This window comes from Lissotriton helveticus, chromosome 7 (genome assembly GCF_964261635.1).
Source record: "Lissotriton helveticus chromosome 7, aLisHel1.1, whole genome shotgun sequence".
Taxonomy (NCBI): domain Eukaryota; kingdom Metazoa; phylum Chordata; class Amphibia; order Caudata; family Salamandridae; genus Lissotriton; species Lissotriton helveticus.
Window position 1 is genome coordinate 18,352,459 of NC_136068.1, and position 27,849 is coordinate 18,380,307.

The following is a 27,849-nucleotide window of genomic DNA, read 5'->3' on the forward strand; positions in this document are numbered from 1 at the left end:
GAAAGTAATGAGGCACAATTTACTGTTGGGAACCCATTTTCTACACAAATGGATCAAGTTTGTTTTGAGGCCATGCTGCTTTAGCCAATGTACATGGCCAGTGGCATTGCTCTGAAGAAAATAACAGTCATGCAATGATGTTACCTGTAATTCTGGTGAAACAATCTCCACACGACTGCCAGGGACTGTTGGTACCTTTGATCCTCAGAGTCGTACGATGATGACAGGGGTCCATCTCCAGATAGCCCCTTGGTCTGAGTATAAATGACAGACTCAAAAGGGTGATCAGGCGAGGGAAGGACAGGATGGGAACAGCAGGGAGGGAGATCTGAAACAAAGGTAAACAAGCATAAGGATTCAACACTTCTTGTCACTGAATCAGCAAATACCTCAAGACCTACACTGTAACAGTTACACCTGTGAAGTTTAACCACAGCCACTGTATCCTATTTGGGATCACACATTTTGAAATGATACTACATCTGAGGATTGAACACGGACACATAAAAGGTAGCAGAGTTTGTCACCTAAATGAAGGGTGTGTAAGGCACACCAGGCTGCTTCAATGTAATTAGATCCATGTGGTCATCAACTAAGTCACAGTGTATGAATGAGGCTCCAAATTACATTTAATTAAATGTGTAGCAGTGCTACTCACACAAAGCCAACAAAACGGAGTTAGCCCTGGGAATCCGTGAGGGTCATGAAGGTAAATTACACATCACACACAAGAGCCGTAACAAGCTCATCCAACGAGGAATGGAAATATCTGAACACAAGGAAGCCCCGCAAGAGCCAGTCATTGGCTATTCAAACTGTGCCTTACAATGCCAAACATGACAAGCAGGTGGGACCAAACTCAGCAGAGAGTAATGAGGAACAAATCCACTAAACCACCCCTACCGTGACCAGGATATGCAACACCGCACAAGAGAATCCTGGGATTAACGTCACTCGACTGGTGTCACGGAAGTGTTTACATTTGCCACAGCACAACGTTGGGACGTCATCAGCGCAACATTCCTGGCATCATGGGAATAGAAAGTTAAGCTCAACTTACAGAGAAGGATTGCAAAGCAGTGTTCTCCACCGGCACTGATGTAGCGACGTGACAGTGACATGACATACTGACACAAGGGGCAATGCATCAATACAAACAGACTCACAGGACAGTTGACTGAACATGTGGGACATACACTGGCCCACACCTTCACAACATGGTTGTTTGGAAATCAAACTGTACTGGCCCACAAGATTAAGGGGATGAGCCTGACACATCCTGCTGCACACAGTGAGGCTGCAATTCCACACAGAGCCTGTCGTTGTGATGTCCCACACAATGTCAACCGGTGTTATCCGAAATGTGTCAGGGTCTAGGTTTACACACATTGATGCATTCACCAGACTCAAAACTCCACAACAGATGACTGTCAAGAAGGGTGACTGACCTGTCATGGGAGTGGCGCAACATGCAATTTGGTCCATGGTAATGAGACATGTATGTATGGTTCTACAACATGCACAGAAACAGTTCACACACATTCCCAAACCATAACAACCCAAAGCAGCCTGTTTGGATTTCTTACCCGAACTGACATTTCCACATGTCCGTGCATGGAACGCTAATCGGCACATGTTGAAATCATCATGAGGAATAGCAGGAGGACGAAGGTGACATCAACAGACAACAGGCAGAGCAACCTGGGAATGACAGGCACACAAATGGTCACGTTCAAAATATTTCCCTACAGACATGGTCATGTAAAAAACACTAACAATGTAGTACACATCTACATTCCAAGATCACTCATTGCGCATATGTGTGTGGCATGACATCATCACTTGTGTGACACATCACAACAAACATCAAAGTGACTTCGCATACAGTCAGATTGACACACAGTATGCAACACATGCCACTCTATGACACAAGCTTGCACACTAATTCCCAGTGACTCACCATTAAGAGAAGTTGCGTATGAGATGACTCCGGATATCATCCTCCTCCTCCTCATCACTTTCATCATGGCCAAGCCCTTCTTCCTCAACGGGTGGATGTTCCAGCTCCTCAGGATCCAGGATGAGTGGCTCGGCCTTCTCAACTGCCATGTTGTGCAGCATGCAGCACACGATGAAGATGTGACACACCTTGACCGAGGCGTATAGGAGGGATCCGCCAGTCTTATCAAGGCACCGGAATCAGCTCTTCAGGAGTCCAAACGTCCGCTCTATCACTCGCCTGGTCTGTCCTTGTGCATTATTGTACTGCTGGTCTGCAGCTGTTCTTGGGTTGCGGAGCGTTGTCATGAGCCACGGCATGTTGGGATATCCTGCATCTCCTACAAATATACATCATGTAAATAAGTGTGTAATGAGATGCCGTCAGAGCAAAAACAAACAAGACATAGAGAACAGAGTTTACTCACCAACAAGAGATGCCCGATCGTTGCGCAGCTGCAGCATCATCTGTGGTACCCTGCTATGCCTCATGATGAATGCATCATGGCACGATCCTGGAAAACGTGCACAAACATGTGAAATCAGCATGTTAGCAAGACACACCACCAGGGCATTTGAGTAGTAATGTTTCCTGTTGCGGTAGGCTTGCTCCTGAGCCTGTGTTGGCACCAAAGCCACATGTGTTCCATCAATGGACCCAATGACATGTGGCATCCCTCCCAGGGCATATAAATAACCCTTTACATCTGTCTACTCTTCAGGAGTAGGAAATTTGATGAATTCATCAATGTGCTCCAACATCACAGCTAAAACATCACGTAGTACACGGCTGAACATGGTTTGTGACATACCCCCCACATCAGCAATGTTAAATTGAAACGTACCTGTTGCAAAAAAATGTAGGGCTGCCATCACCTTCAGCTTTGGTGTCAGCGCAGTCAGATACCTGTGTCGCGGTTGGAGATGTGGTTCCAGCCTGTCCGTCAAGTCATCAACTCTCGAGTGAATCTGTAACCTCGGATGCAATCACGTTCCCTCATGGTCTCTAAGTCTGGAAAAGGCCTTGGTAGAGGCGGTGCCCTGCAGGACATATTTGGGAAGAATGGAGAACAACTGTCAGCCAACTACAATACCAATGTACATAGCACATGCAACACTGCTACTACACATGAAGTCACTATGGGGACTGGCGACTGTAATACATCCAGGATACATATGCCAGCTTGCTGGCATCCAACGAAAACCCAGATACACCGGTCTTTTGAGAAATGAACATTACATGCACACAAAAGAGCTGCTAGGCTGGTCTGTATGAACAACCCGAGATATCACTGGAGTGACACACGTCACCAGACCTGCATTAGAAGGTTGTCATCCCATCAAGACAGCTGGCTGCAAGGCACACACCCAGGTCACATGGTATATCTATTGTACATATCAGACAAATTGCTAATAAGCTGTGCATCTGACAACACAACATCACAGCCGTTGTCACGATGCAGACATGTATGCCTAGGGATAAATGATGTATGATGCCATCAGACACAAAAACCGTGGAAATGCACATGTGGCATGGTGTGCGTACATGTTAAACCATTTCAATCACAACACATACCCATTATACATGCACCAACAGCAGATGCAGTTAACAGAACACAAACAGCAAGCTCAATCTTTAACATGACACACACATGACATTGTCACATAGGGTCATGCTGAGCGTCAAATTGTGAAGTGAGCAAGTGCCCCGGTCACTGGCATAATGAGACAGGTGCCCATAGGGAATGACTGTGCCATCCCAGTGTTGATGTGCATGACAACATGTGCATGATGATACATATGGGACAAGTGTAAAGGTGATGTGTACCACATAGTGCACTATCACACATGACATGGGTCAACAGGTCATCACACATCGATTGTGCAACAAGATCAGATGCCCTGTGCTATATCACTGCCTGCCACACCTAGGGCCTGCTCCTGTAAGTATGCAATGACAGAAACTTGATAGACATCCTTGTTTTAACCGTACCCCTACATCCCTGCCATGTGTGTGCCTCGTAACACTATTGTAATGGTGCCATACGTGAGCGTGTGCAACGTACCGTCCCCCTGCTTTGACATCAGCGTGTTAAACGCACCGTGTAAGACGCACCGTACCCCTGCCTTCACTACAGCGTGTGAAATGCACCGTGTAAAACGCAACGTACCCCTGCATTCACTACAGCGTGTGAAACGCACCGTGTAAGACGCACCGTACCCCTGCATTCACTAGTGTGTGAAATGAACCGTACCCCGACATAACGTGCGTGTGTGCGCCTCGTTTCACAATTGTAATCGTGCCATACGCGAGCGAACCGTACCCCGACATTACGTGCGTGCTCCTCGTTTCACAATTGTAATCGTGCCATTCGCGAGCGAACCGGACCCCGACATTACGTGCGTGTTCGCCTCATTTCACAATTGTAATCGTGCCATACGCAAGCGAACCGTACCCCGACATTACGTGCGTGTGGGCCTCGTTTCACAATTGTAATCGTGCCATACGCGAGCGAACCGTACCCCGACATTACGTGCGTGTGTGCGCCTCTTTTCACAATTGTAATCGTGCCATACGCGAGCGAACCGCACCCCGACATTTCGTGCGTGTGCGCAGCGTCTCACTATTAAAAAGGTGCCATACGCGATGTGAAACGCACCGTACACGTGTGTGGATCCCAAAAAATACATAGGGGACACCTAGGGGATGAGTAGTAGGCCCAGAATGCAGGCTGGTTGTCATGGATACTGAGATATGAGTGTGTGCTACAGGTGTCCTGCAAAAGTCAGTTGGGCAAAACTATACAATGTTGCAAAATTGTTGTGGAGCTGAAGCTCACATTTTAAACCATGCAAATGTGTGTCAGGGCCTTATGTTTAAAGTGATTGGATGAAACGTAGGATGCAAAGTAATCTGGCCTATCACACTGTACTTCTGAGACTGAAAGCCCCTCAGCAGCAATGATTTAAGGCTGCATGTGGCTGTGAGAGGGCACTTGCCTGCACAACATTGAAGTTGAGCACACTGCTGCTGTCTCTGCATTTCCTGGACTCTGATTTTGCTTACCATGGAGAGGGCACCAGCATTCACTGAGGAGGAAAACCAGGCCCTGCTGGATGCCCTCCTACCACAGTACAGCAAGCTGTATGGGAGACCAGGGGAGCAGGTGAGTGCTGACTGCAGTACCTTTGACTGTGCACCTGTTGTGTGAGTGTCACAACAGGCATTGTGTATTGGTGGGACAGAGATGCAATGTGGGCTTGAGAATGTCCCTGGGGTGTACATGGTGGTGTCTCTCATGCAGAGCATGTTGTTCATGTGTGTTCACTCCTCACTTGCATTGTGCTTACTGTGACATTCACTGCATAGTGTGTGACACATTCAGGCGTGCAAGACCTTGGTGGCTTTATTCCAAAATGTCCTGAGGTGTAACAGTGTTCCCCCCAGAGTGACAGCTGACTGTACTCACAGCTGTGTATGACTTGTGGGGACCTGTGGTGATATTGTACAAATGATGTGTTTAATCTCATGGACATTGCAGTGTGTGAATGTTCCTTGTCATCTGGGTGAGTGTGTATGTGAAGTGTTGCACCACAGATGCATGGCGTTTGAGCAGCTATAGCCATCTGATGTGACTAGTAAGCAGTGGTGTGTGCCTGACTTGCAAAGTTAACCATTATCAAAAATGGGGTAACCCAAATGGTCATGGACCTGGGTGTAAGTCGAAACAGAAAACAGTGGTCCTAGACCTCAATTTGTATGCTGCAATAGTCAGTACATAGTCAATAGATCCAGAAATATTTAGAGCATGTAACTATAATTCGCCAGCTCATTGTAATAAATACATTCATAGAAAGAGAAGCAGCAACAGACCGAATTTAGTTCTTACCAAGCAATTTATTTCATTGCCTATCAAGGAGTTCTTGTTCGTTATTCACCATATCAATTCATGATGTCAAATAGAAAAATTACCAATGATTCACGTTAGTACACAAATTACATTTGTAGGTGAATTTGCCCCAAAGAGGGACGTGCAAAGGTAGAAGTGATCAGAAGTGTGATTGGTGCTTCAAGAAAACAGAAAAAGAAATCTGGAAAAGGTGTCAAAGAGATAATTACAATCTTTAAGCAAAAGTTAGGATCAGTATTAAAATCACCGTCCAAAACATCCACCTGGCCACAGTAATAATTGAGTATGTAGTCATTCAAATACAAAAATAGGACATAAATTCCTAGTTGGGCACGTCAATTAAAGATCAGCAAAGGTCCAGGTGAGGTCAAGGAGTGGGCGTCGACGTTTCGACACGTTAGTGGCCTGACGGGTAAGTTAAACCTCGGCCGTGCGAGTCTTCATCAGGACAAGAAGAAATGGGGGGCAATTTCACCAAAGCTTGGTCTCCCCGAGCAAGACAGAACGTACAAATTGTATCCGTGGGTGGACTCTCTCACACCGGGAAAGGGTTGAATTTACCTTGAGGAGTGGAGCATTTCTCAAACCTTTATAGGTCCCAAGATGAATCCCACACTATAGATTCTTTTTCTCTTTCTATGGGCAATAAGGGAGCAGGGATTGAAAAATTGGTAATAACTTTGGATGAAGTCATGATGGGTGTGAAAGCAACGAAGGGAGGCAAGGCAGCAGGGCCTGATGGGATCCCTGCAGATCTATATAAAGCTAACACTGAGATCTGAGGCCCCATGCTGGTGCAGCTTTTTAATGCAGCACTTGCAAGGGGCTTAAATCCGTCTTGGTTCACCTCGGTTATTGTACCTATATATTAGAAGGGAGATAGACAAAATTGTGCCTGTTATAGGCCAATCTCCCTCCTTGACTCATCCGTAAAAATCCTTGGAAGAATTATCCTGGCAAGACTCCAGAGCTGGGCGGCGGAAAATGAGATAATGAGCGACCTACAGTACGGATTCCAGAAGGGCATTGGAACTGTTGAACAATGCTTAAACTTAATGATTGTTCAACAAAAGTACACTAGGGTAAAAGGTGAACATCTGTACTTTACATTTGTCGACCTTTCGTCGGCGTTCGACTGTGTGTCACATGCTAAATTGTGGGCAATCCTGAAAGGGCTGGGCATGGAAGATTCTATCATTCGCTTCCTGAGAGAATTATACTCAGGAGCTACAGCTTCAGTCCGCTATGGTAGGGGGGGTGAATGTACCAGAAAATTTGAGGTGGGACGCGGAGTACGCCAGGGGTGTGTTCTGGCCCCCTTCCTATTTTTGCTCTATATAAATGGACTTGAGCATCGTCTTCTGCAGGAGTGCAGGGATATGCCCAGGGTTGGTAAGAGATCTATCCCTGCACTCCTGTATGCGGACGATGCAGTCTTAATGGCACGTACTCCCTTGGCCCTACGAAAATTCATATCATCATTTGAGAAGTTCATGTTGAGTCTAGATCTAAAAATCAATTGTAATAAAACTTTCTCCATGAACTGTGGCACAAGATCTGGAAGCAGATGAAAAGAATGTTTATAAATAACGTTCCTTTGAAAAATACTACTACCTTTCCTTATCTGGGTATTTTGTTTCATGAATCTGGGGTTTGGACAAGTGCTGTAAAGGCCAGAACTCTTTTGTTCCAAAAAACTATAATGGCCTTAAAGACTTATATAAAAAAAGCTGGGCAAAAAACCAATAAGAGAAATCCTGACTATATATAATGCCACGTGTACATCCGTAGCCCTGTATGGTGCCGGTCTTTGGGGGTATTCGAACGTAGAACCAATTCAAATAGCCGAAAATAAATTTATGAGGGACGTCCTAGCGGTACCACAAAGTGTTTCGACTCACATTTGTCATATTGAACTGGGACAACCTCATATTTCGGATATAATTAGAACACAACCCATCCTCTTGTGGCATAGGGTATGGACAACTAACGAATGTGTCATGAATCGGGCTATGTTGCAGGACGTATTAAAAATGAAAAATGTGGGTAGACTTGATTGGCTAGTTTACGTTAAACGTTTTATGACTCAAATTGGTTGCCGTCAATACTATGAGGACCCACTTACCATGATAAATATACCCAGAAAACTGCTGAAAAAACTATGCTTGGAATACCTCGAAGACAAGAGAAGGCGAGAGGAAATGAATAAAAAGACAGTTACCTCGCACATCTTGTTATTAACTGGCAACAAAGTACAGCATATTTAACTCTCCCCATGTCCAATTATGACCGATTTCGCTTGACCCGTTTTAGATTAAACATAGTTTTTAGACTCTTGTCCTTCTCAGAAATGAATACATGGTTGCGAAATTTACCTACTTGCCCGTGTGATGATTCCTCGCCCCAATCTGACATCCACATTTTATTTTTTTGTAAATTTTATACTATGCCACGTAGGAATCTCATAATCCCATTCCTTAAAGAAATTAATTTAAACAGATGTTGTCCAGCCTTTTTAGAATTTCAGAGAATGGACACGGTTTTAACTGTTGCTGTAGTGTTAAGATTTTTAAACATGTTTTTAAATTACGGAAAACAATTGGTGGTGATGAAATGAAATGACATGTAATAGATTTGACACTTTTTTAATTTCCCTGTGCAAAATTGTAAATTTCATGTCGCTACTTTTATGGTTATTGTCTTTTTACCGAATAAAGTACTTTTTGAACTTTGAACCTTGAGGAGTTCATGTGCTCAAAAAGATGACACTAGACATATGAACGAAAATGTCACCAGGGCGCCTCCACATAAATCAAGCTGAACTCCAGGGTTTAGGACAAGGGGGCCGTTGGTCCACCACAGTGTACCTTGAAAAGGGCGGGTCCCCCGGGGCTCACGAAATCCCCATTAACTAAGTTAATTCACTGATAGATGCTCCGCCGTGTCAGTGGAAAAGAAGGTATTCCGCCTATAAGTCGTGGTCACTGCATTCGGCAAAATTCCATCGCGCGATGGAATTTTGCCGAATGCAGTGACCGCGACTCAAGGTAAATTCAACCCTTTCCCGGTGTGAGAAAGTCCACCCACGAATACAATTTGTATGTTCTGTCTTACTCGGGGAGACCAAGCTTTGGTGAAATTGCCCCCATTTCTTCTTGTCCTGATGAAGACTCGCACGGCCAAGGTTTAACTTACCCGTCAGGCCACTAGACGAGTCGAAACGTCGACGCCCACTCCTTGACCTCACCTGGACCTTTGCTGATCTTTAATTGACGTGCCCAACTAGGAATTTATGTCCTATTTTTGTATTTGAATGACTACATACTCAATTATTACTGTGGCCAGGTGGATGTTTTGGACGGTGATTTTAATACCGATCCTAACTTTTGCTTTAAGATTATAATTATCTCTTTGACATCTTTTCCAGATTTCTTTTTCTGTTTTCTTGAAGCACCAATCACACTTCTGATCACTTCTACCTTTGCACGTCCATCTTTGGGGCAAATTTACCTACGAATGTAATATGTGTACTAACGTGAATCATTGATAATTTTTCTATTTGACATCATAAATTGATATGGTGAATAACGAACAAGAACTCCTTGATAGGCAATGAAATAAATTGCTTGGTAAGAATTAAATTCGGTCTGTTGCTGCTTCTCTTTCTATGAATGTATTTATTACAATGAGCTGGCGAATTATAGTTACATGCTCTAAATATTTCTGGATCTATTGACTACGTACTGACTATTGCAGCATACAAATTGAGGTCTAGGACCACTGTTTTCTCTATTGACTTGCAAAGTTAGCACGACACCTGTTACACCTCTTTGTGAAGTGGCACATGTGCAAAGTGAGGGTTGTTCCCACTGTTGTCAGTGACGGGCGAGTGATCTGTGCCAGGGTGTGTCTGTCTGGTCTGCTGAGGGTTGTTAAGTGGAGTTAGACATGTGACTGCTTGTCACGTGCTGTCCCACACCCTGCAGTTGCATGTGTTCTCCAATGTGTGCCATGATCAGTGTGTGTGTTGCATTTGTTACGCCATCTGTTGCCTTTCAATGCCATGTAGTGCATTGGGGTTTGTCCACAGGCCTAATTCACATGGACAATGATGCAAGTCCTGTCAGCATCCTATGCCCTGTTCACATTACCAATGGTGTGCACGTGTGTGTCTCTGGGAGATAGAGCAGGTGTAGTGATGTTGTTTAACTTTGTCTTCCTGACAGGTATGCCTACGAGAAGGGAGAGATATGGCTGGAGATCGTCAGGGCTGTCGGACTGCGGGGGCCATCGCCGGAAGCTGCACAAAATTCAGAAGAGGTGGCAGGACATCCGGTGCTGGACCCGGCGTATCGCCCGGGTCCAGCTGAAGCTGGAAGCTCCACGCCGGCATGGCGGCAGCCGTCACCTCACTCCCCACAAGCTCCGGGTCCTGGCTGTGGTCTTTCCCGACATGGATAGGCAGTTGCAGGAGAGACAGCAGCAAGGAGGGGGTAGGTACATGTTTGTTTGTTGTGTTGTGTGTCACCTGCTTCTTGAGGTGCTCAGAAGCCTGGAAACACTCCCACAGTTGGGGTGTCTGGTCAGACAGGTTATATGTGCAGTGTATTTTAAATTCCCCATAATCAGCTGGTGCTCTTTTTCATCCCTTCCCCTCCTTCACATGTGTCCCCTGGTCTGTGTGCATTCAAATATGCACATGCTCATCTAGGGTGCACGTTATTTATACTGCACATTGATTAGTGCATCATGTGGGAAGGTGGTCTGTGACATGTGTTGTGACCTTGCCTGTGCCATGACCTGTGCACTGTGTTAGGGCTTAACATTTGTTTGCACTGATGATGAGTCTCAACATAGGAGTGTGAGGTTTCAACTGCACACCCTTGCAGCATGCATGACCCATGTTGTGTTGTCAGACATGATGTACATTATTTTGAAGATATGCATAGTGCCATGACGGTTCTTACTGTTATAGTCAGCTCATTCCAGACCCACGGATCAGTGTGCCCACCACACTCCCCTGAGACACCCAGACATCCTAATTATGTGTGTCATCCAACACTGTGCCCATTCTATGTGGGTTCAGCATGGGTCTGCCTCAGTGGCATTGTTCCCTGGCATAGTTTGTATTTATCCTGTGTCTGCTACATGTTCCCACTGGACATGGATACAAAATTTGGCTTGTGCATACTCACACTGGGCAGTGCCTTTGTGCCTATTCACAACAATCTGTTGTTGGGTGTTTGTGACTAATATGTATTGGCAGCCCCACAAGGTGAGCTTGGGTTGCCTTTTACAATGTTGCTGCAGAGTTTTTGTTACCCCGATTCAGAGTTCTCACTTCTTGAGCTGTATCTATCACATTGACTGAGGGATAGGGGTGTTGTGCAGGAGAGGTCCAATGGGTCTGCCCGATTTGGCCTTGGCAGTTGTGACCTGTGTGTGAGAATTGGCTGGTCCATGTTTCACCATGCACTTCCCCTGTGATGGTGGACAGTGCTTTCATTTGGGGCTTGACAGCCTATGTCATTTGTTTCCAGACATGATTGTGCCTAATTCATTTTTGCCACATATATGTAGTTCTGGTGCAACGCTGTTTTGTCTTATTGTGCACACTTCTGTGTTGACATTTTGCATGAGGATCATGGTGTGTCCACGATGCAGCAAATATTTAGCTATTCACAATTGCAGGCCCATTAGCTTGAGCATTGTCCTGATTTGGGACATGTGGGCCACTTCACATGACAGCCAGTGGGTCTTATGTGCTAGCAACTGTATGGTCAGGTAATAGATGCCCCTGTGCGGACTGACACATTTGAAGTTGTCTCACATTGATGAATGTACCTTGGCACTCCCAACACTTGTTAAAAGTTGTTTATGTTTTGAATGTGTTCATATGCCAAAATGTGTAGGTTACACTTATGTGCCTGCATTATAGTTTTCTCACAAGGTAGTGCACACAAAACAACATTTGCAATTTTTTGGAAGTAGCAATCAGCTTTTGAAGGAGGCCAGTGTTAGTGATTAATGTAGTGCCTTGATTCCATATACATGTTCCCACAGCGGTCGTGAGTGCTTGAGACTCCTTTGTTGTCAATTGTACAAACTAATGTGTCTCAAGCCATCAAGACCTCCGTTGGACCATGTATATGGTATATGGTCCACGCCATTTGTTTCTAACAGTGTTCCATCTTAAAGTGTGCCAGCTGTTTCAATGAATGTGTCTATGTTTTTGGTGTGCATTTCCTTGTGAGAGATCTTTCATGCAGGCACATACATGTTATCTTCACAAGATGGCTAGTTTACACATTCAATACATGTTGAAGGTGTGAAGTATGGTGAGTCCCAAGGTGCCAACAATTCGTGACATTAGTTTTCACCAAAATGTACTTACAGGGCTCGGAGTGTGGTGTCACCTTGGGGAGTGTGGTATGTTAGTTTGCCCTGAGGGGCAACACAACTGTTTAATTCTTTGTGAACTTGAGGTGGCATCACTTCATTGTATAGATCGGCTCTCCTGTAAACAAACAGAAGCTCCTCAGTGTGACTCTCATTCAAGTTGTGGCCTGGTCTGTTCTTTGTATCCTTGTGTCCAAGTAGCATTGTGTCTATACCAACTGGGCAGTAATAGTCTCAAATATGTGCTGAGCTATCTGGCTGTTACTCATGATGTATGCCATGATTTGCAGTGTGACCAACTGATTTTGTGCTCATGTATCAGATGTGTACGGGTGACTGATGCATTTATGTTTCTTCTCCTTGCCCACAGCATCATCAACCAACACAGGAGGAGACATGAGCACAGACCAGGAGGAGGGACCCAGCCGCAGTGCCACCAGTGCTGAGGAGTCAGAGAGAGTGAGTTGCACGGAGGGTGAGGGGAGTCAGGCGGCCAGACCTTTGGAAGGAGACACTTCTTACCATGCGGACGGCTCAGCTTCTGACTCCCAGGAGGAGGAGGAATATGCGGCGACACCATCTTCCATCACTGTGTCTGTCCCCACCTCCTCCAGACCCATTTTCACCCTCCCAGGTGCTAGAGTCCCTTCTGTCCATGCTGCCCCCATGTTTCCTTCGTCCGCGGCACCGCAGCCCCTGCCCCTGTCTCCCCTGCTGCCCTCAGTGCCGAGTTTGTGGACCTACTCCGGCAGATTCATGTTGGTCAGACATCAATGCTGACTGTCCTCCATGGCCACACTACAATACTGACACAGTTGTTGTCATTCATGGAGGGCATGTCAGCTACGATGTCTGCCCAGCGTCGGATTCTATCATCCATGGACTCCTCACTGACGGCAGCAGTTGCCCTCCTGCAGCGGTCCGTCCACCCCCTCCTTCGGACACATCCACGCCCCCCTCTCCCATACCTGTCCAGAGCACACGCAGACACACAAGATCACGCACACCATCAGACACAACCAGCACACCACCACGAAGGTGTAAGGGCAGATCTCCTGGCACGCAATCTGAGGGGGATGCTGGCACACCCACAGGGACTGGGGTCAGACGGCAAGCACGCAGACATAGACAAAGTCCACAAGACTCACTCCCATTGTGTCCCCGGGTGCAGGTGGTGGTCTGGCTGAACTGGCAGCAGTGTGCAGCGCTGAATATATTTCCACCTTTGGCGCTGCACAAGCCACTGAGGAGGATTCCTCCCCCTACACCCAAAACACCTACCCTTCCCTCTACTGTCCCTGTGGTGCCGGTCCCTGACCCAGATGATGCCCCCTACGGGTCAACAACCCTTTAGCTCCATCATGTGCAGCCAAGTTTGGGGTCTACAACCTCTCCAACGTCCCCCAACCAGACTTTTATGTGGACTGGCCATTGGCCTTGTTTGAGCCGGGACTCATTTTTTAAATCATTGTCCTTTGGAGCTGAATAAAGCATTTTATTTTTCATTCAGAACTATTGCATTTCAGGTACTTGCTTTAGGTGCTGTGTGCCTAGGAGTTGGTGTCATGGTAATGTTTTGGGATTGTGAAAGATGTCTATTTTATGTTGGCGATGAGGTGGACCATGATATCTATGTGCCATCACAATGTTGCAGCAATTACTCTGTGTTTGTGTGTGTTCAGTTTCCATACAGACATTGTCCCAAAGAGTGTCCCATCCTCAGTGACACATGAGATCTTCACTACAGATAGTTGCACAATTGTTGTGCTGACAAGTCTGCAGATTTCCTATTTTGTTGAACGTTCCCTTCAGCAATGGCCATGCCTGCTCACAGATGTGTACTGCTCATTAGTCTGTGCCATCCATGCTACTCACTGTACTTGGGTTTTTAGTATGTAGAAATGCCTTCTTGGACACATTCACCCTTTTTCCCACTATGCAGATGTATATTCACAGCCTTACCCTTATGTTTGGATTTGTTATGCAGGGTATTTGTGCACAAGACTCACAATTTTGTGCTTTTTATCTAAGGGGTTTAAACCCTTTTCCTTCCATGAGAGAGTACATGTTGGTGGTCTGACCACCACCTGGAAATTCATATCAGGCCAGGGATGTACATGACAGTGTGTGTGTTCCCTTTTGCTCTATTTGTTTGATGGGCTGTTACATGACTATACACTATTGTGTCATGATGGTAGGGTGTGTAGGTTTCCTGCAACCTCCATGGGTGGGTATGCATGTGGGATCTGACATCACACCCACATGTGGTGTATCACGCAGTGTGTGACAGAAATCTATCCTCCGTAAGTGATGTGTTGGTATGGCACTATCAGGACTCTCACAGGTTAGGGATGTAAACATCCCCCCATGTAGTTGTGGTATGCTGATCATAATGCCTCCCTCATAACTGAGCACTGCTGGGAGTCATATCCACCCACCGCTCATATGTCTGGGCACTGCTGGGAGTCCTGTGCCCCCACCCCTCTTATGTCTGGGCACTGCTGGGAGTCCTCTGCACCCACCCCTCTTATGTCTGGGCACTGCTGGGAGTCCTGTGCACCCACCCCTCCTATGTCTGGGCACTGCTGGGAGTCTTCTGCACCCACCCCTCTTATGTCTGGGCTCACTTGCATTGTGCTTACTGTGACATTCACTGCATAGTGCGTGACACATTCAGGCGTGCAAGACCTTGGTGGCTTTATTCCAAAATGTCCTGAGGTGTAACAGTGTTCTACCCAGAGTGACAGCAGACTGTACTCACAGCTGTGTATGACTTGTGGGGACCTGTGGGGATATTGTACAAATGATGTGTTTAATCTCATGGACATTGCAGTGTGTGAATGTTCCTTGTCATCTGGGTGAGTGTGTATGTGAAGTGTTGCACCACAGATGCATGGCGTTTGAACAGCTATAGCCATCTGATGTTACTAGTAAGCAGTGGTGTGTGCCTGACTTGCAAAGTTAACCATTATCAAAAATGGGGTAACCCAAATGGTCATGGACCTGGGTGTAAGTCGATAGAGAAAACAGTGGTCCTAGACCTCAATTTGTATGCTGCAATAGTCAGTACGTAGTCAATAGGTCCAGAAATATTTAGAGCATGTAACTATAATTCGCCACCTCATTGTAATAAATACATTCATAGAAAGAGAAGCGGCAACAGACCGAATTTAGTTCTTACCAAGCAATTTATTTCATTGCCTATCAAGGAGTTCTTGTTCGTTATTCACCATATCAATTCATGATGTCAAATAGAAAAATTATCAATGATTCACGTTAGTACACAAATTACATTTGTAGGTGAATTTGCCCCAAAGAGGAACGTGCAAAGGTAGAAGTGATCAGAAGTGTGATTGGTGCTTCAAGAAAACAGAAAAAGAAATCTGGAAAAGGTGTCAAAGAGATAATTACAATCTTTAAGCAAAAGTTAGGATCAGTATTAAAATGGTATATGGTCCACGCCATTTGTTTCTAACAGTGTTCCATCTTAAAGTGTGCCAGCTGTTTCAATGAATGTGTCTATGTTTTTGGTGTGCATTTCCTTGTGAGAGATCTTTCATGCAGGCACATACATGTTATCTTCACAAGATGGCTAGTTTATACATTCAATACATGTTGAAGGTGTGAAGTATGGTGAGTCCCAAGGTGCCAACAATTTGTGACATTAGTTTTCACCAAAATGTACTTACAGGGCTCGGAGTGTGGTGTCACCTTGGGGAGTGTGGTGTGTTAGTTTGCCCTGAGGGGCAACACAACTGTTTAATTCTTTGTGAACTTGAGGTGGCATCACTTCATTGTATAGATCGGCTCTCCTGTAAACAAACAGAAGCTCCTCAGTGTGACTCTCATTCAAGTTGTGGCCTGGTCTGTTCTTTGTATCCTTGTGTCCAAGTAGCATTGTGTCTATACCAACTGGGCAGTACTAGTCTCAAATATGTGCTGAGCTATCTGGCTGTTACTCATGATGTATGCCATGATTGGCAGTGTGACCAACTGATTTTGTGCTCATGTATCAGATGTGTACGGGTGACTGATGCATTTGTGTTTCTTCTCCTTGCCCACAGCATCATCAACCAACACAGACATGAGCACGCACCAGGAGGAGGGACCCAGCCGCAGTGCCACCAGCACTGAGGAGTCGGAGAGAGCGAGTGGCACGGAGGGTGAGGGGAGTCAGGCGGCCGGACCTTTGGAAGGCGACACTTCTTACCATGCGGACGGCTCAGCTTCTGACTACCAGGAGGAGGAGGAATATGCAACGACACCATCTTCCATCACTGTGTCTGTCCCCACCTCCTCCAGACCCATTTTCACCCTCCCAGGTGCTAGAGTCCCTTCTGTCCATGCTGCCCCCCATGTCTCCTTCGTCTGCGGCACCGCAGCCCCTGCCCCTGTCTCCCCTGCTGCCCTCAGTGCCGAGTCTGTGGACCTACTCCGGCAGATTCATGTTGGTCAGACATCAATGCTGACTGTCCTCCATGACCACACTACAATACTGACACAGTTGTTGTCATTCATGGAGGGCATGTCAGCTACGATGTCTGCCCAGCGTCGGATTCTATCATCCATGGACTCCTCACTGACGGCAGCAGTTGCCCTCCTGCAGCGGTCCGTCCACCCCCTCCTTCGGACACATCCACACCCTCCTCTCCCATACCTTCCAGAGCACACGCAGACACACAAGATCACGCACACCATCAGACACAACCAGCACACCACCACAAAGGTGTAAGCGCAGATCTCCTGGCACGCAATCTGAGGGGGATGCAGGCACACCCACAGGGACTGGGGTCAGACGGCAAGCACGCAGACATAGACAAAGTCCACAAGACTCACTCCCATTGTGTCCCCGGGTGCAGGTGGTGGTCTGGCTGAACTGGCAGCAGTGTGCAGCGCTGAATATATTTCCACCTTTGGCGCTGCACAAGCCACTGAGGAGGATTCCTCCCCCCTACACCCACAACACCTACCCTTCCCTCTACTGTCCCTGTGGTGCCGGTCCCTGACCCAGATGATGCCCCCTACGGGTCAACAACCCTTTAGCTCCATCATGTGCAGGCAAGTTTGGGGTCTACAACCTCTCCAACGTCCCCCAACCAGACTTTTATGTGGACTGGCCATTGGCCTTGTTTGAGCCGGGACTCATTTTTTAAATCATTGTCCTTTGGAGCTGAATAAAGCATTTTATTTTTCATTCAGAACTATTGCATTTCAGGTACTTGCTTTAGGTGCTGTGTGCCTAGGAGTTGGTGTCATGGTAATGTTTTGGGATTGTGAAAGATGTCTATTTTATGTTGGCGATGAGGTGGACCATGATATCTATGTGCCATCACAATGTTGCAGCAATTACTCTTTGTTTGTGTGTGTTCAGTTTCCATACAGACATTGTCCCAAAGAGTGTCCCTTCCTCAGTGACACATGAGATCTTCACTACTTCGTTACCCTGGCCGGCGAAGATAACGGAGGCTCATGTCAATCTGGCCTTGTCAGAACATCTTGTCCGGACCAATGCCCTTGACCCCACGCAGAATGGCTTCCGTGCTGGGCACAGCACGGAGACCGCCCTCCTCGTGATGGTAGAGCATCTGCGAGCGGTGTTGGATGCTGGTCAGACGGCGGCGCTGATATTATTAGATCTCAGCGCCGCCTTTGACACGGTTTCCCACAGCATCCTATTGCACCGGCTCGAGGAGATTGGCGTCAGGGGTCAGGCTTTGCAGTGGTTCCACTCCTTTCTGGACGGTCGTTCCTTCTGTGTGGCCATCCCTCCCTTCAAGTCCAAGTTCCAGCCACTGGCCATGGGGGTTCCGCAGGGATCCTCGCTGAGCCCCACGTTATTCAATCTGTACGTGAGACCGCTGGCTGAGGTCGCTAGGCAGTGGGGCCTGACCTTGGTCTCATATGCCGACGACACGCAGCTGGCGGTTACTCTCAGCGGGGATGCGGAACAAGATGCCCCCAGGTTCCAGAATGGACTGAAGGCGGTGGCCAGCTGATTGACAGGGAACTGTCTCCAGCTTAATGCCATCAAGACAGAGGTTATGATTGTCGGAAAGAGAGTGGAACTATGGGGCGACCAATGGTGGCCGGCAGAGCTGGGACCAACTCCAACTCCGGTATCGGAATTAAAAAATCTGGGAGTTTGGCTGGATGCTGGTCTTACATTTGTGGGACATACTAAGAAAACAGCAGCGTGCTGTTTTGGCCTCCTTAGGGGCTTAAGACCTGTCCTTAAGTTTTTTGATGCCCCAACCAGGCAGCTGGTAATCCAGGCCACTGTCACCTCCCGCCTGGATTATGCCAGCTCTCTCCTGGTGGGGGCTAACCTGGCTGAAATTACCCGCTTACAACGGGTACAAAATGCTGCGGCTAGAGCGATCGTTGGCCTGCCCAGATTTTGTCCAGTGAGGAAGCGAATTCATTTCAAGGTCCTTTGTTTGACCTTTAAAATTCTGAAGGGTATAGGCCCCCAAATTATGTCTAGCCTCCTGTCCTTTTACGTTCCTACACGTACCCTCCGTTCCCAAGGCCAGGCTCTTGCTGTTGTCCCTCGATTCTGGCTCTGCCGGGCGGGCGGACGCTCTTTTAGTGTCAAAGCCGCAACCATCTGGAATTCCCTCCCGGCTGAAATTCGCCTGTTGGAGGACCTTATGCTTTTCCGGAAAGCTATCAAAACCCTCTTGTTTTAATCTGTCTTCCTAGTGGTCTTCCCTGTCTAGTTTTCTGTTATGTTGTGTCCTACCTTGTCACTGCGCCAGGACGCTCCTTCGCTGGAGCAGCTGTGCGCATGACAAAAATCAATAACATAACATAATATAACATAACATACAGACAGTTGCACAATTGTTGTGCTGACAAGTCTGCAGATTTCCTATTTTGTTGAACGTTCCCTTCAGCAATGGCCATGCCTGCTCACAGATGTGTACTGCTCATTAGTCTGTGCCATCCATGCTACTCACTGTACTTGGGTTTTTAGTATGTAGAAATGCCTTCTTGGACACATTCACCCTTTTTCCCACTATGCAGATGTATATTCACAGCCTTACCCTTATGTTTGGATTTGTTATGCAGGGTATTTGTGCACAAGACTCACAATTTTGTGCTTTTTATCTAAGGGGTTTAAACCCTTTTCCTTCCATGAGAGAGTACATGTTGGTGGTCTGACCACCACCTGGAAATTCATATCAGGCCAGGGATGTACATGACAGTGTGTGTGTTCCCTTTTGCTCTATTTGTTTGATGGGCTGTTACATGACTATACACTATTGTGTCATGATGGTAGGGTGTGTAGGTTTCCTGCAACCTACATGGGTGGGTATGCATGTGGGATCTGACATCACACCCACATGCGGTGTATCACGCAGTGTGTGACAGAAATCTATCCTCCGTAAGTGATATGTTGCTATGGCACTATCAGGACTCTCACAGGTTAGGGATGTAAACATCCCCCCATGTAGTTGTGGTATGCTGATGATAATGCCTCCCTCATAACTAAGCACTGCTGGAGTCATATCCACCCACCGCTCATATGTCTGGGCACTGCTGGGAGTCCTCTGCACCCACCCCTCTTATGTCTGGGCACTGCTGGGAGTCCTCTGCACCCACCCCTCTTATGTCTGGGCACTGCTGGGAGTCATATCCACCCACCTCTCATATGTCTGGGCACTGCTGGAGTCATACCCACCCACCCACCCCTCATATGTCTGGGCACTGCTGGGAGTGATATCCACCCACCCCTCTTATGTCTGAGCACTGCTGGGAGTCCTCTGCACCCACCACTCTTATGTCTGGGCACTGCTGGGAGTCCTCTGCACCCACCCCTCTTATGTCTGGGCACTGCTGGGAGTCCTGTGCACCCACCCCTCAGATATCACGCACCGTACCCCAACATTAATGGCGTGTGTGCGGCTCGTAGCACTATTGCAATGGTGATATACGCGAGCGTGTGACGCACTGTACCCCAACATTAATGGCGTGTGTGCGGCTCGTAGCACTATTGCAATGGTGATATACGCGAGCGTGTGATGCACCGTACCCCAACATTAATGGCGTGTGTGCGGCTCGTAGCACTATTGCAATGGTGCCATACGCGAGCGTGTGACGCACTGTACAAGTACACTTCCGTTGTTGCAGTACGTTTTTCTCACCGTATGCGCAGTAGTCGGTTTCTGTGCACCAGGTCGTAGGCGTACAGGACTGGGATGACTCGGCCGATGGGGTTCATGGCGTGTCTGTCGTGTACCGGGGTGCGCGTCGGGCCGGACCCTGCTTTTACGGACGTTTTCTGCTCCCATAGCAATAGGGTCGTACGAAGTGTCGTCGACACGGATCGTACTTGCTGGGCAGGAAACTGCTGCCTGTTTATGTACTGACGGCGCGTACTGAGTGACCCGGATATGAATCGTAGGTATTTTTTGGTCGTATGGTGTTTGGTACGATTCGTACGTAGCTATGCTTTGGGTTAGGATCGTACTTCATCGTACGTACGGGGACGTTGTAGGTGTACGAATCGTAGCGGAAAAATGCTCCGTACGGCGAATCGTAGGGGATTTTACCGAATCGGAATGGCCTCATTGAGTCAGGGCTCGAAAAATCATAAAATTGGTGCTAGACCTGCAAATGTGACAAGTTAACAAGATTTAAAGGCAAATTTATTGCTCATTCACTTTGTGAGCAATAAAGATGTCTTTAAATCTTGCTATCTTGTCACAGTTTGCTCTGCTTTCAGAGACGGTGGTCCAAAGTCAGTTTGTCTTCCCTCTTGGCAAGTAGGACCTAAAAATGACTTGGCCTTATTAAATCCCGCTCGCTAATGCGAGCATGCAAGTGGATTTTTCGAGCCCTGTGAGTACACAAAATACTTAAACATAAGCAACTTATATCAATGGGAGCAGGGCAAGATAATTCTTGCTGACCATCAAAAAAATAAACAAACAAACTAAAGCAAATACACACACACAATCAGTTGGTCTACAGGACACTAGACCATACCATGAACATGTTCTACGATTTAGTGAAACTACACAACATGTACAAAGGTCACATTACAAATACCACTTACCAAAAAACCTCAAATGTTATGTTATTTTATTATAATTTTCTATAGCGCACGACTCACCCGGGGGCATCTCAAAACTCATCAAAATTACATCAGAGTTCAATTATATAATATAGGTACTAGATACAGCTAAAACTACCTAAAAGACAGGATGCGGGAGTTAACTTAAAAAAAACCCCTCTTTTATTAAAGTTAACCATGTTTAAGGCCAATAGACAATCCAATGTTCCAAAGTGCATGAGCACATTTCTGCATCAAGGTACTTGCCAAACATGACACTGCTTGAGGAATCTCCTCAGGAAGGGGCATCTAGTAAGCAGGCCAGGCACCTCAAAACAACAAACAAGGGAGAAATGAGGTTGTAATTGGGTGAGGTTGGTTCGTCAAAGATAGGTGGGGCAGTGGTTGGCCCAGAAAGAACGTCACTAGGTACAGGAGGGTCATCCATGGGATCCTGGGCAGGTGGAGTGGCAATTGGTGGGCTCAGGGAGGTTGAGGGACTGTATATCACTGTTGTGGGTGTGCCTGCGGTTGGTGCAAGTGTCTGGGGGTCTGATGTTGTTTGTGTCTGGCTTGTGTCTGTTGGTGCATGCTCAGTCTGTATGTGTGGGCTGGACCTGGTCAGTGGATGCATGTATGTCAATTGTTTTGCACTTGCAGGGTGTTGTGGGGCATGTAGATGTTGGACTGCATGTCTGCTTATGTTTGCGTTTGGATGAAAATGTATAGGAACAGGGTTTTGGCTCTGGGAAGAGGCAGGAGGTCAGTAGGAAAACTTGGCTGAGGGGAAGGATGGCATCAGTAAGAAGGCCAGAGCCTGAAACAACCTCTATAGTATAGACATACTACTGTGAATTCCCTCCAGGAACTCCAGCATCTGGGCCAATACAGTGGAGTGGCATTGTAGGGCCTTCAGCAGTACATCCTGCCCAACAGAGATGAGTCTCAGGACGTCAATAGCCTTCTCACTCAAGGCAGCTGGGGCCACGGGGCAGGGGATTAGTTGCCTTGGCCAAAGGAGAGATTCTGCACCTTTTGGTTTCGGAGCCAGACTAATTTGTGGGGACCAGCAGGGAGGGTGGATAAGAGAGTGGAGGTGGAGGGCAAGGTTGATGTGGTCTCAAGTCCTGGGCTGTCCACCACCTCCACAGAGCGGACACTGGAGGGAGAATCTGATGAAGAGGTTGACACTTGCTCCTCCTGTGCACGCTGCTCACCCTCCGTACTAGTAGCTCTGTCACTGTCAGTACCCTGAGCAGAGCCACTCTGGCCAGCTGTATCCTCAACGTCTCCAGCAACATCTCCTCTGCCTGCCCCTGTCGATGCAGAAAAGATGGTTAAAATAGGTGTAAGGACGCTGAAGACATTTCATCCACTAACATTACATAGTTCACTGTGTCCTTTGGAGGATTTTGCAACTAAGTTAATACCTTCTACATTAACAAAATGTCAAACCATAACTGGCCAGTAGCAGGACATATTGACAGGGCTACAAATGCCACCTACAGCTAAGGACTTACACAATTTATAATGGTCTGGCAGTCCACACCAACACTGCAGTGTATGTATGTATCAAACCTAAGTTGACCGTGGATGCCTTGCTTGGTCATCAGAGTCCCATGTATACAAGATGTGGTCATAACACTGTGCATAGCACACAAAACATAATGAATTTGGTCACCACTAAAAATGCTAGACCATTGAGAATAACTCAAGATCTGAGCCAACAAAAAGGACCAAATTATACATAGACTTCGCTCACACATGTAATCAGTCAGTGAGAGCACAACCAACAGTGGAGCTATGAACTCCACAAATATTTCATACATTAAAAACAAAGGACATTCTGGTCCAGTGTCTGAGACACAAAGTCCACAACGTCGTCATTCAACAACACAGTCATGACATTGTCATGAAGGGAGATCTCTATGACCATGTATCCACAAATAACGAAGATATATCCACACACTTTGCTTTGTGTGGAAATCAACATGTCATCCATCTGGTACGTAAATTGCACATTACACAAAGTACAAGAAAACATGATTTGCAGAAATAAGATCATCCATCGTGAATAACTTACGCATGTGTTCACTATCCTCTCAGTTTCTTGTACAAATCGACTATATACTCATGGTCACATGTATGCAGCTTCACATCAGAGCCGCGGTCCAATTACATGTCCTACCTTTATTCCATTGTGCAATGTAGGCAATCTCACATCTGAGAAATTTACTCCAAAAACATACACAGTATTGTGTGAGCAACATTGCAAAACATCAGAATATACGAGGTGTGTGTGGGACATCATACACACATCACATCGTACATGTGTCTGTGACGAATGTCTGACAAAATATCTAAATACATAATATCGAGGTACAAAAATATCGGAGCATTAATATGGATGTCAACAGTATCGACATCCTATCTACAAAAAGGTAAGTACAAAAATATCGGCAAAAAAATATCAATGTCAAAAATATTGTTTAAAAAAATATATTGTTTTTTAATTTAAAAAAATATGTTAAATAAATTAGATAATACTTACAAATATAATAAACAGCTAAAAATATTTTATATTATTTAAAATCAATAAGTAATATACATAATGTAATAAAAAAATTAATTAAACATACATATCATATATACTTAATAATCAGTTTTAATAATTATTTTAATAAGTTATAAATAATTGCAAATATAAATTACGAATTCATCTATACACAAAATATTAACATAAATAAAAATTAAATAATTATGCAAAACAAATTAAAAGACATAAATGTACTTTTAATATTTTTAATTAATATACTACATTAGCTAAAACTATACAAAATATATTAAATAACAGAGGGAATAAAATACTTTTATAACTCCAAAAATAAAATGTTGGATAGCGTAGAGGTAAAAATTACTATTCCCACTCCAAAGAGTGCAACAGTAGGGAAAGTGTTGGATAGCGTAGGGGTAAAAACTACTATTCCAACTCCAGAGAGTGCAACATTAGGGAAAGTGTTGGATAGCGTAGGGGTCAAAATTACTATTCCCACTCCAGAGAGTGCAACAGTAGGGAAAGTGTTGGATAGCGTAGGGTAAAAATTACTATTTCCACTCCAGAGAGTGCAACAGTAGGGAAAGTGTTGGATAGAGTAGGGGTAAAAATTACTATTCCCACTCCAGAGAGTGCAACAGTAGGGAAAGTGTTGGATAGCGTAGGGGTAAAAATTACTATACCCACTCCAGAGAGTGCAACAGTAGGGAAAGTGTTGGATAGCATATGGTAAAAATTACTATTACCACTCCAGAGAGTGCAACAGTAGGGAAAGTGATGGATATCCTAGAAGGTGAAAATAACACTTATAAATGAATTAATATTTTAAAATATATTTTTTTTAAATTATTAAATACATCTAAACTATTTACATATACCAATACATAATTATTAGAAACATAATTACCAATGAATAATTAAGTAAAAATAAATGAATACCACTTAATAATAATTAATTACCAATTAATAATTAATCACCAATAATATAATTAACAAAACAATTAATTAAAATAAATTATTACTTAATTACATTTAAATTACTTCCCACCCTACTCCCCTATAAACTCATAACCTGCTACAGAACATAATTATCAATTAATAAATTAATAAAATTACCAATTAATAATTAATTAACAATATAAATAACAAAAACAATTTAAATAAATTATTACTTAATTACATTTAAATGATTTACTACCCTATTTCCCTATAAACCCATAACCCGCTACAGAACATAATTATCAATTAATCAAAATGAATTACCAAGTAATAATTAACAAAAACAAAAACAATTAATTAAAATAAAGTATTACTTAATTACATTTAAATTACTTCCCACCCTATTCCCCTATAAACCCATAACCCGCTACAGAACATAATTATCAATTAATTTAAATTAATTACCAATTAATAACAATTATCAATTTATTAAAATTAATTTATAATTCCTAAAAATTAATAATTAATTTAGTATAATTAAATACTTCCCACCATATTCCCCTATAAACCCACAACCCGCTATGGTACTAAAATAAAAAATGTACTAAAATTACTTTAAAAAAAATACATATTAAATACATAATAATCTACATAAAATTCATATAAAAATCAATATTAGTGACATCGATATTACTAACATCGATATTACTAACATCGATATTACTAACATCGATATTAACAAAATCGATATTACTTACCTTTGAAATTCTGTCCCATCGATATTAAAAATATCGATATTATTTACCTTCTATATTCTGTCCCTTCGATATTTAAACATCAACATTATTGTATGTCGATATTTAAAAATCGATATTTTGTCTGCCTACCGTCTGTGACATGAAACATCATTTTTCCAGGAATTACTACAAGTACAAAATAAGTAAATTAACTTCACTCTTTTCTGGAACCTGGACATAAGTTTAGTAAGAACAGTATGGTTGAAGCTTCACTACCCATACATGCTTAAATACAAGTCATCCCCACACGTTTTTGCACCTACATCTGCAGCAAGGAAAATGCTGCCTGTGACAGGAGGCAATAGTATAATCACACAGTCAAACACTGTACAAAACCTACCCCCTGTAGCTGCTATTGGGCCTTCAACAACCCAACGACCTCTGGGTAGGCCACCGCCAGGATACGGCCAATGAGGGGAGTCAATTTCGGACGCACACCTACAGGACCTGGGGAGTACTGCCCCACCTGGACTTGAGCGATCTTACGGGTCCAGGGTCTTATGTCCTACCATTGTTTCTTGCAGTGGGCACAGGCGATAGATCTCCAGGGACCGCACTTTAACGGCAATGGCTTTCCATAAAGCCTTCTTCTGATGGGCTTGACCTGTACACACAGAAGACATGAAGCAAGAGATTGTAACAACAAGTCCAATCTACAAACTTCATAATTGTTAAAAGGGAGAAACTGTATGAACATGTATGTGGAATCTCACCACACAACATAGGTACTCAACAGAATGTAAAATACATCTCCTACTAGAGACAATCTAGTTGCTTTACACTTCACCCTTGTGGTGTAACGCACTGGCTAACACAGCCTATCCAATACATGGAATGCATGTCCTTTAGTTTTGTACCATGCTGTGGTTAACATGTGAAAAACACACAATAATAGCTTTTCATGCAGTGGAGGACACTGGAACACGTTAGCATACACCCTGTACTCACCTGACAACCTACACATGCTTCCAACAGCCTAACAATGGTGTGCACACTGACCACTACCATGAGAAAGCACAATGCATGCATTTGTATGCGCCTCACTTACAGACACTACTCAGACGTGGCAATCAGATGTTGGCCAATCATACATATCATACCAACAGAAGCAAACATATATCCATCCAGGTGGTGAATAACGTCATGGCACATACCCACTGCCATCATAGCACTCACAAATGAAGGGACCCTAGAGAAATCCAAAAATAGTTGATACCTGCTTAACCCCATAAAATAATAGGAGCCATAGGGGGAAGAAGGGGTTTAAACAGGCCGCCCCCCACTCAATCCACTTACACCACTACTAGACCTGTCCATGTATTTTGTGAAGATACCTATCTTCCAAGACAAATTACTAGATACCTAATTAGGATATCCGCCAGGGTGGCAACTTTGTACAACCCCTTATGTATACCACCAGGTCATAATTTATAATGTGTAAAATCTGTATATGTGTGGAACTGTGACAACTGTGAAAGCACCTCACCAATTCAAGAACAAAGTGTGGGGAAGTTGGCAGTGCCTCACGGGAGCAACACCCGGGGAGGAACAAACAGACTGGTACTCGCCTGTATCCTCACGTTCTCATCATCAGCTACTGCCAACTTTAAACAAAATAGGGGAGAAAAATAGGGGAGAACGAAAGATAGTGCAAATAGAGAAAAAATAACATTAGTGCTTATGTGCTAATGACCCAAAGGTGTGCCAAACTCTGAACATAGGTTTTGGAAACACCCATGAATTAAAAAGAGCTAGGCTGCACTGGCTGTAATACTTTCATTCCTTGCTGTGAGCCCGATATGTTAAAACCAACATGTTTCATTGCCTGTCTAAATTTACCGGCAACTTCATCAGGGTTTGGGTCTGCGTCTTGTCTGCACCTTATTTTCTCCTTTTATTGTACCAGGTAGCTGCTGTTCATACGTGTACCAGCGCCCCCGTAGAAGAAATTAAAACTCCGGTGTTCGTGGCTATCTTTGTTCATACCGGAAAACTGCCTTAGGTCAGTCTCTCTGTGCAGGTCTATGGCCTCCGCTCATCCCCCTGTATATAATGGGCCAGACCCAGTGCTGATCTGAAAAGGGGGATGAGCGGAGGCCATAGACCTGCACAGAGAGACTGACCTAAGGCAGTTTTCCGGTATGAACAAAGATAGCCACGAACACCGGAGTTTTAATTTCTTCTACGGGGGCG

At 44.9% G+C, this 27,849-nt stretch overlaps 2 protein-coding genes across 4 annotated transcripts in view; one reads left to right on the forward strand and one right to left on the reverse strand.

Moving 5' to 3' along the window:
* The window catches only part of LOC144767944 (uncharacterized), a 124,695-nt gene extending 107,192 nt beyond the window's left edge, over nt 1-17,503 (forward strand). Inside the window, exons 2-4 of the mRNA XM_078651291.1 lie at nt 10,136-10,402; nt 12,679-12,767; nt 16,373-17,503. Coding sequence (XP_078507417.1) covers nt 10,138-10,402; nt 12,679-12,767; nt 16,373-16,396 — 378 coding nt within the window. The 5' untranslated portion in view covers nt 10,136-10,137 and the 3' untranslated portion in view covers nt 16,397-17,503. The remainder of the gene's footprint in view (nt 1-10,135; nt 10,403-12,678; nt 12,768-16,372) is intronic.
* LOC144767943 (cell adhesion molecule CEACAM8-like) overlaps nt 1-27,849 on the reverse strand; it is a 206,875-nt gene that overhangs the window by 88,084 nt on the left and 90,942 nt on the right. The window contains exon 3 of one of the 3 annotated variants that reach the window (XM_078651288.1): nt 145-328. The exons of 1 other annotated variant lie outside the window; for it this stretch is intronic. In XM_078651288.1, coding sequence (XP_078507414.1) covers nt 145-328 — 184 coding nt within the window. Of the gene's footprint in view, nt 1-144; nt 329-26,112; nt 26,261-27,849 lie in introns of those variants that run through there. One more of the 3 variants, XM_078651289.1, reaches the window with a different exon arrangement.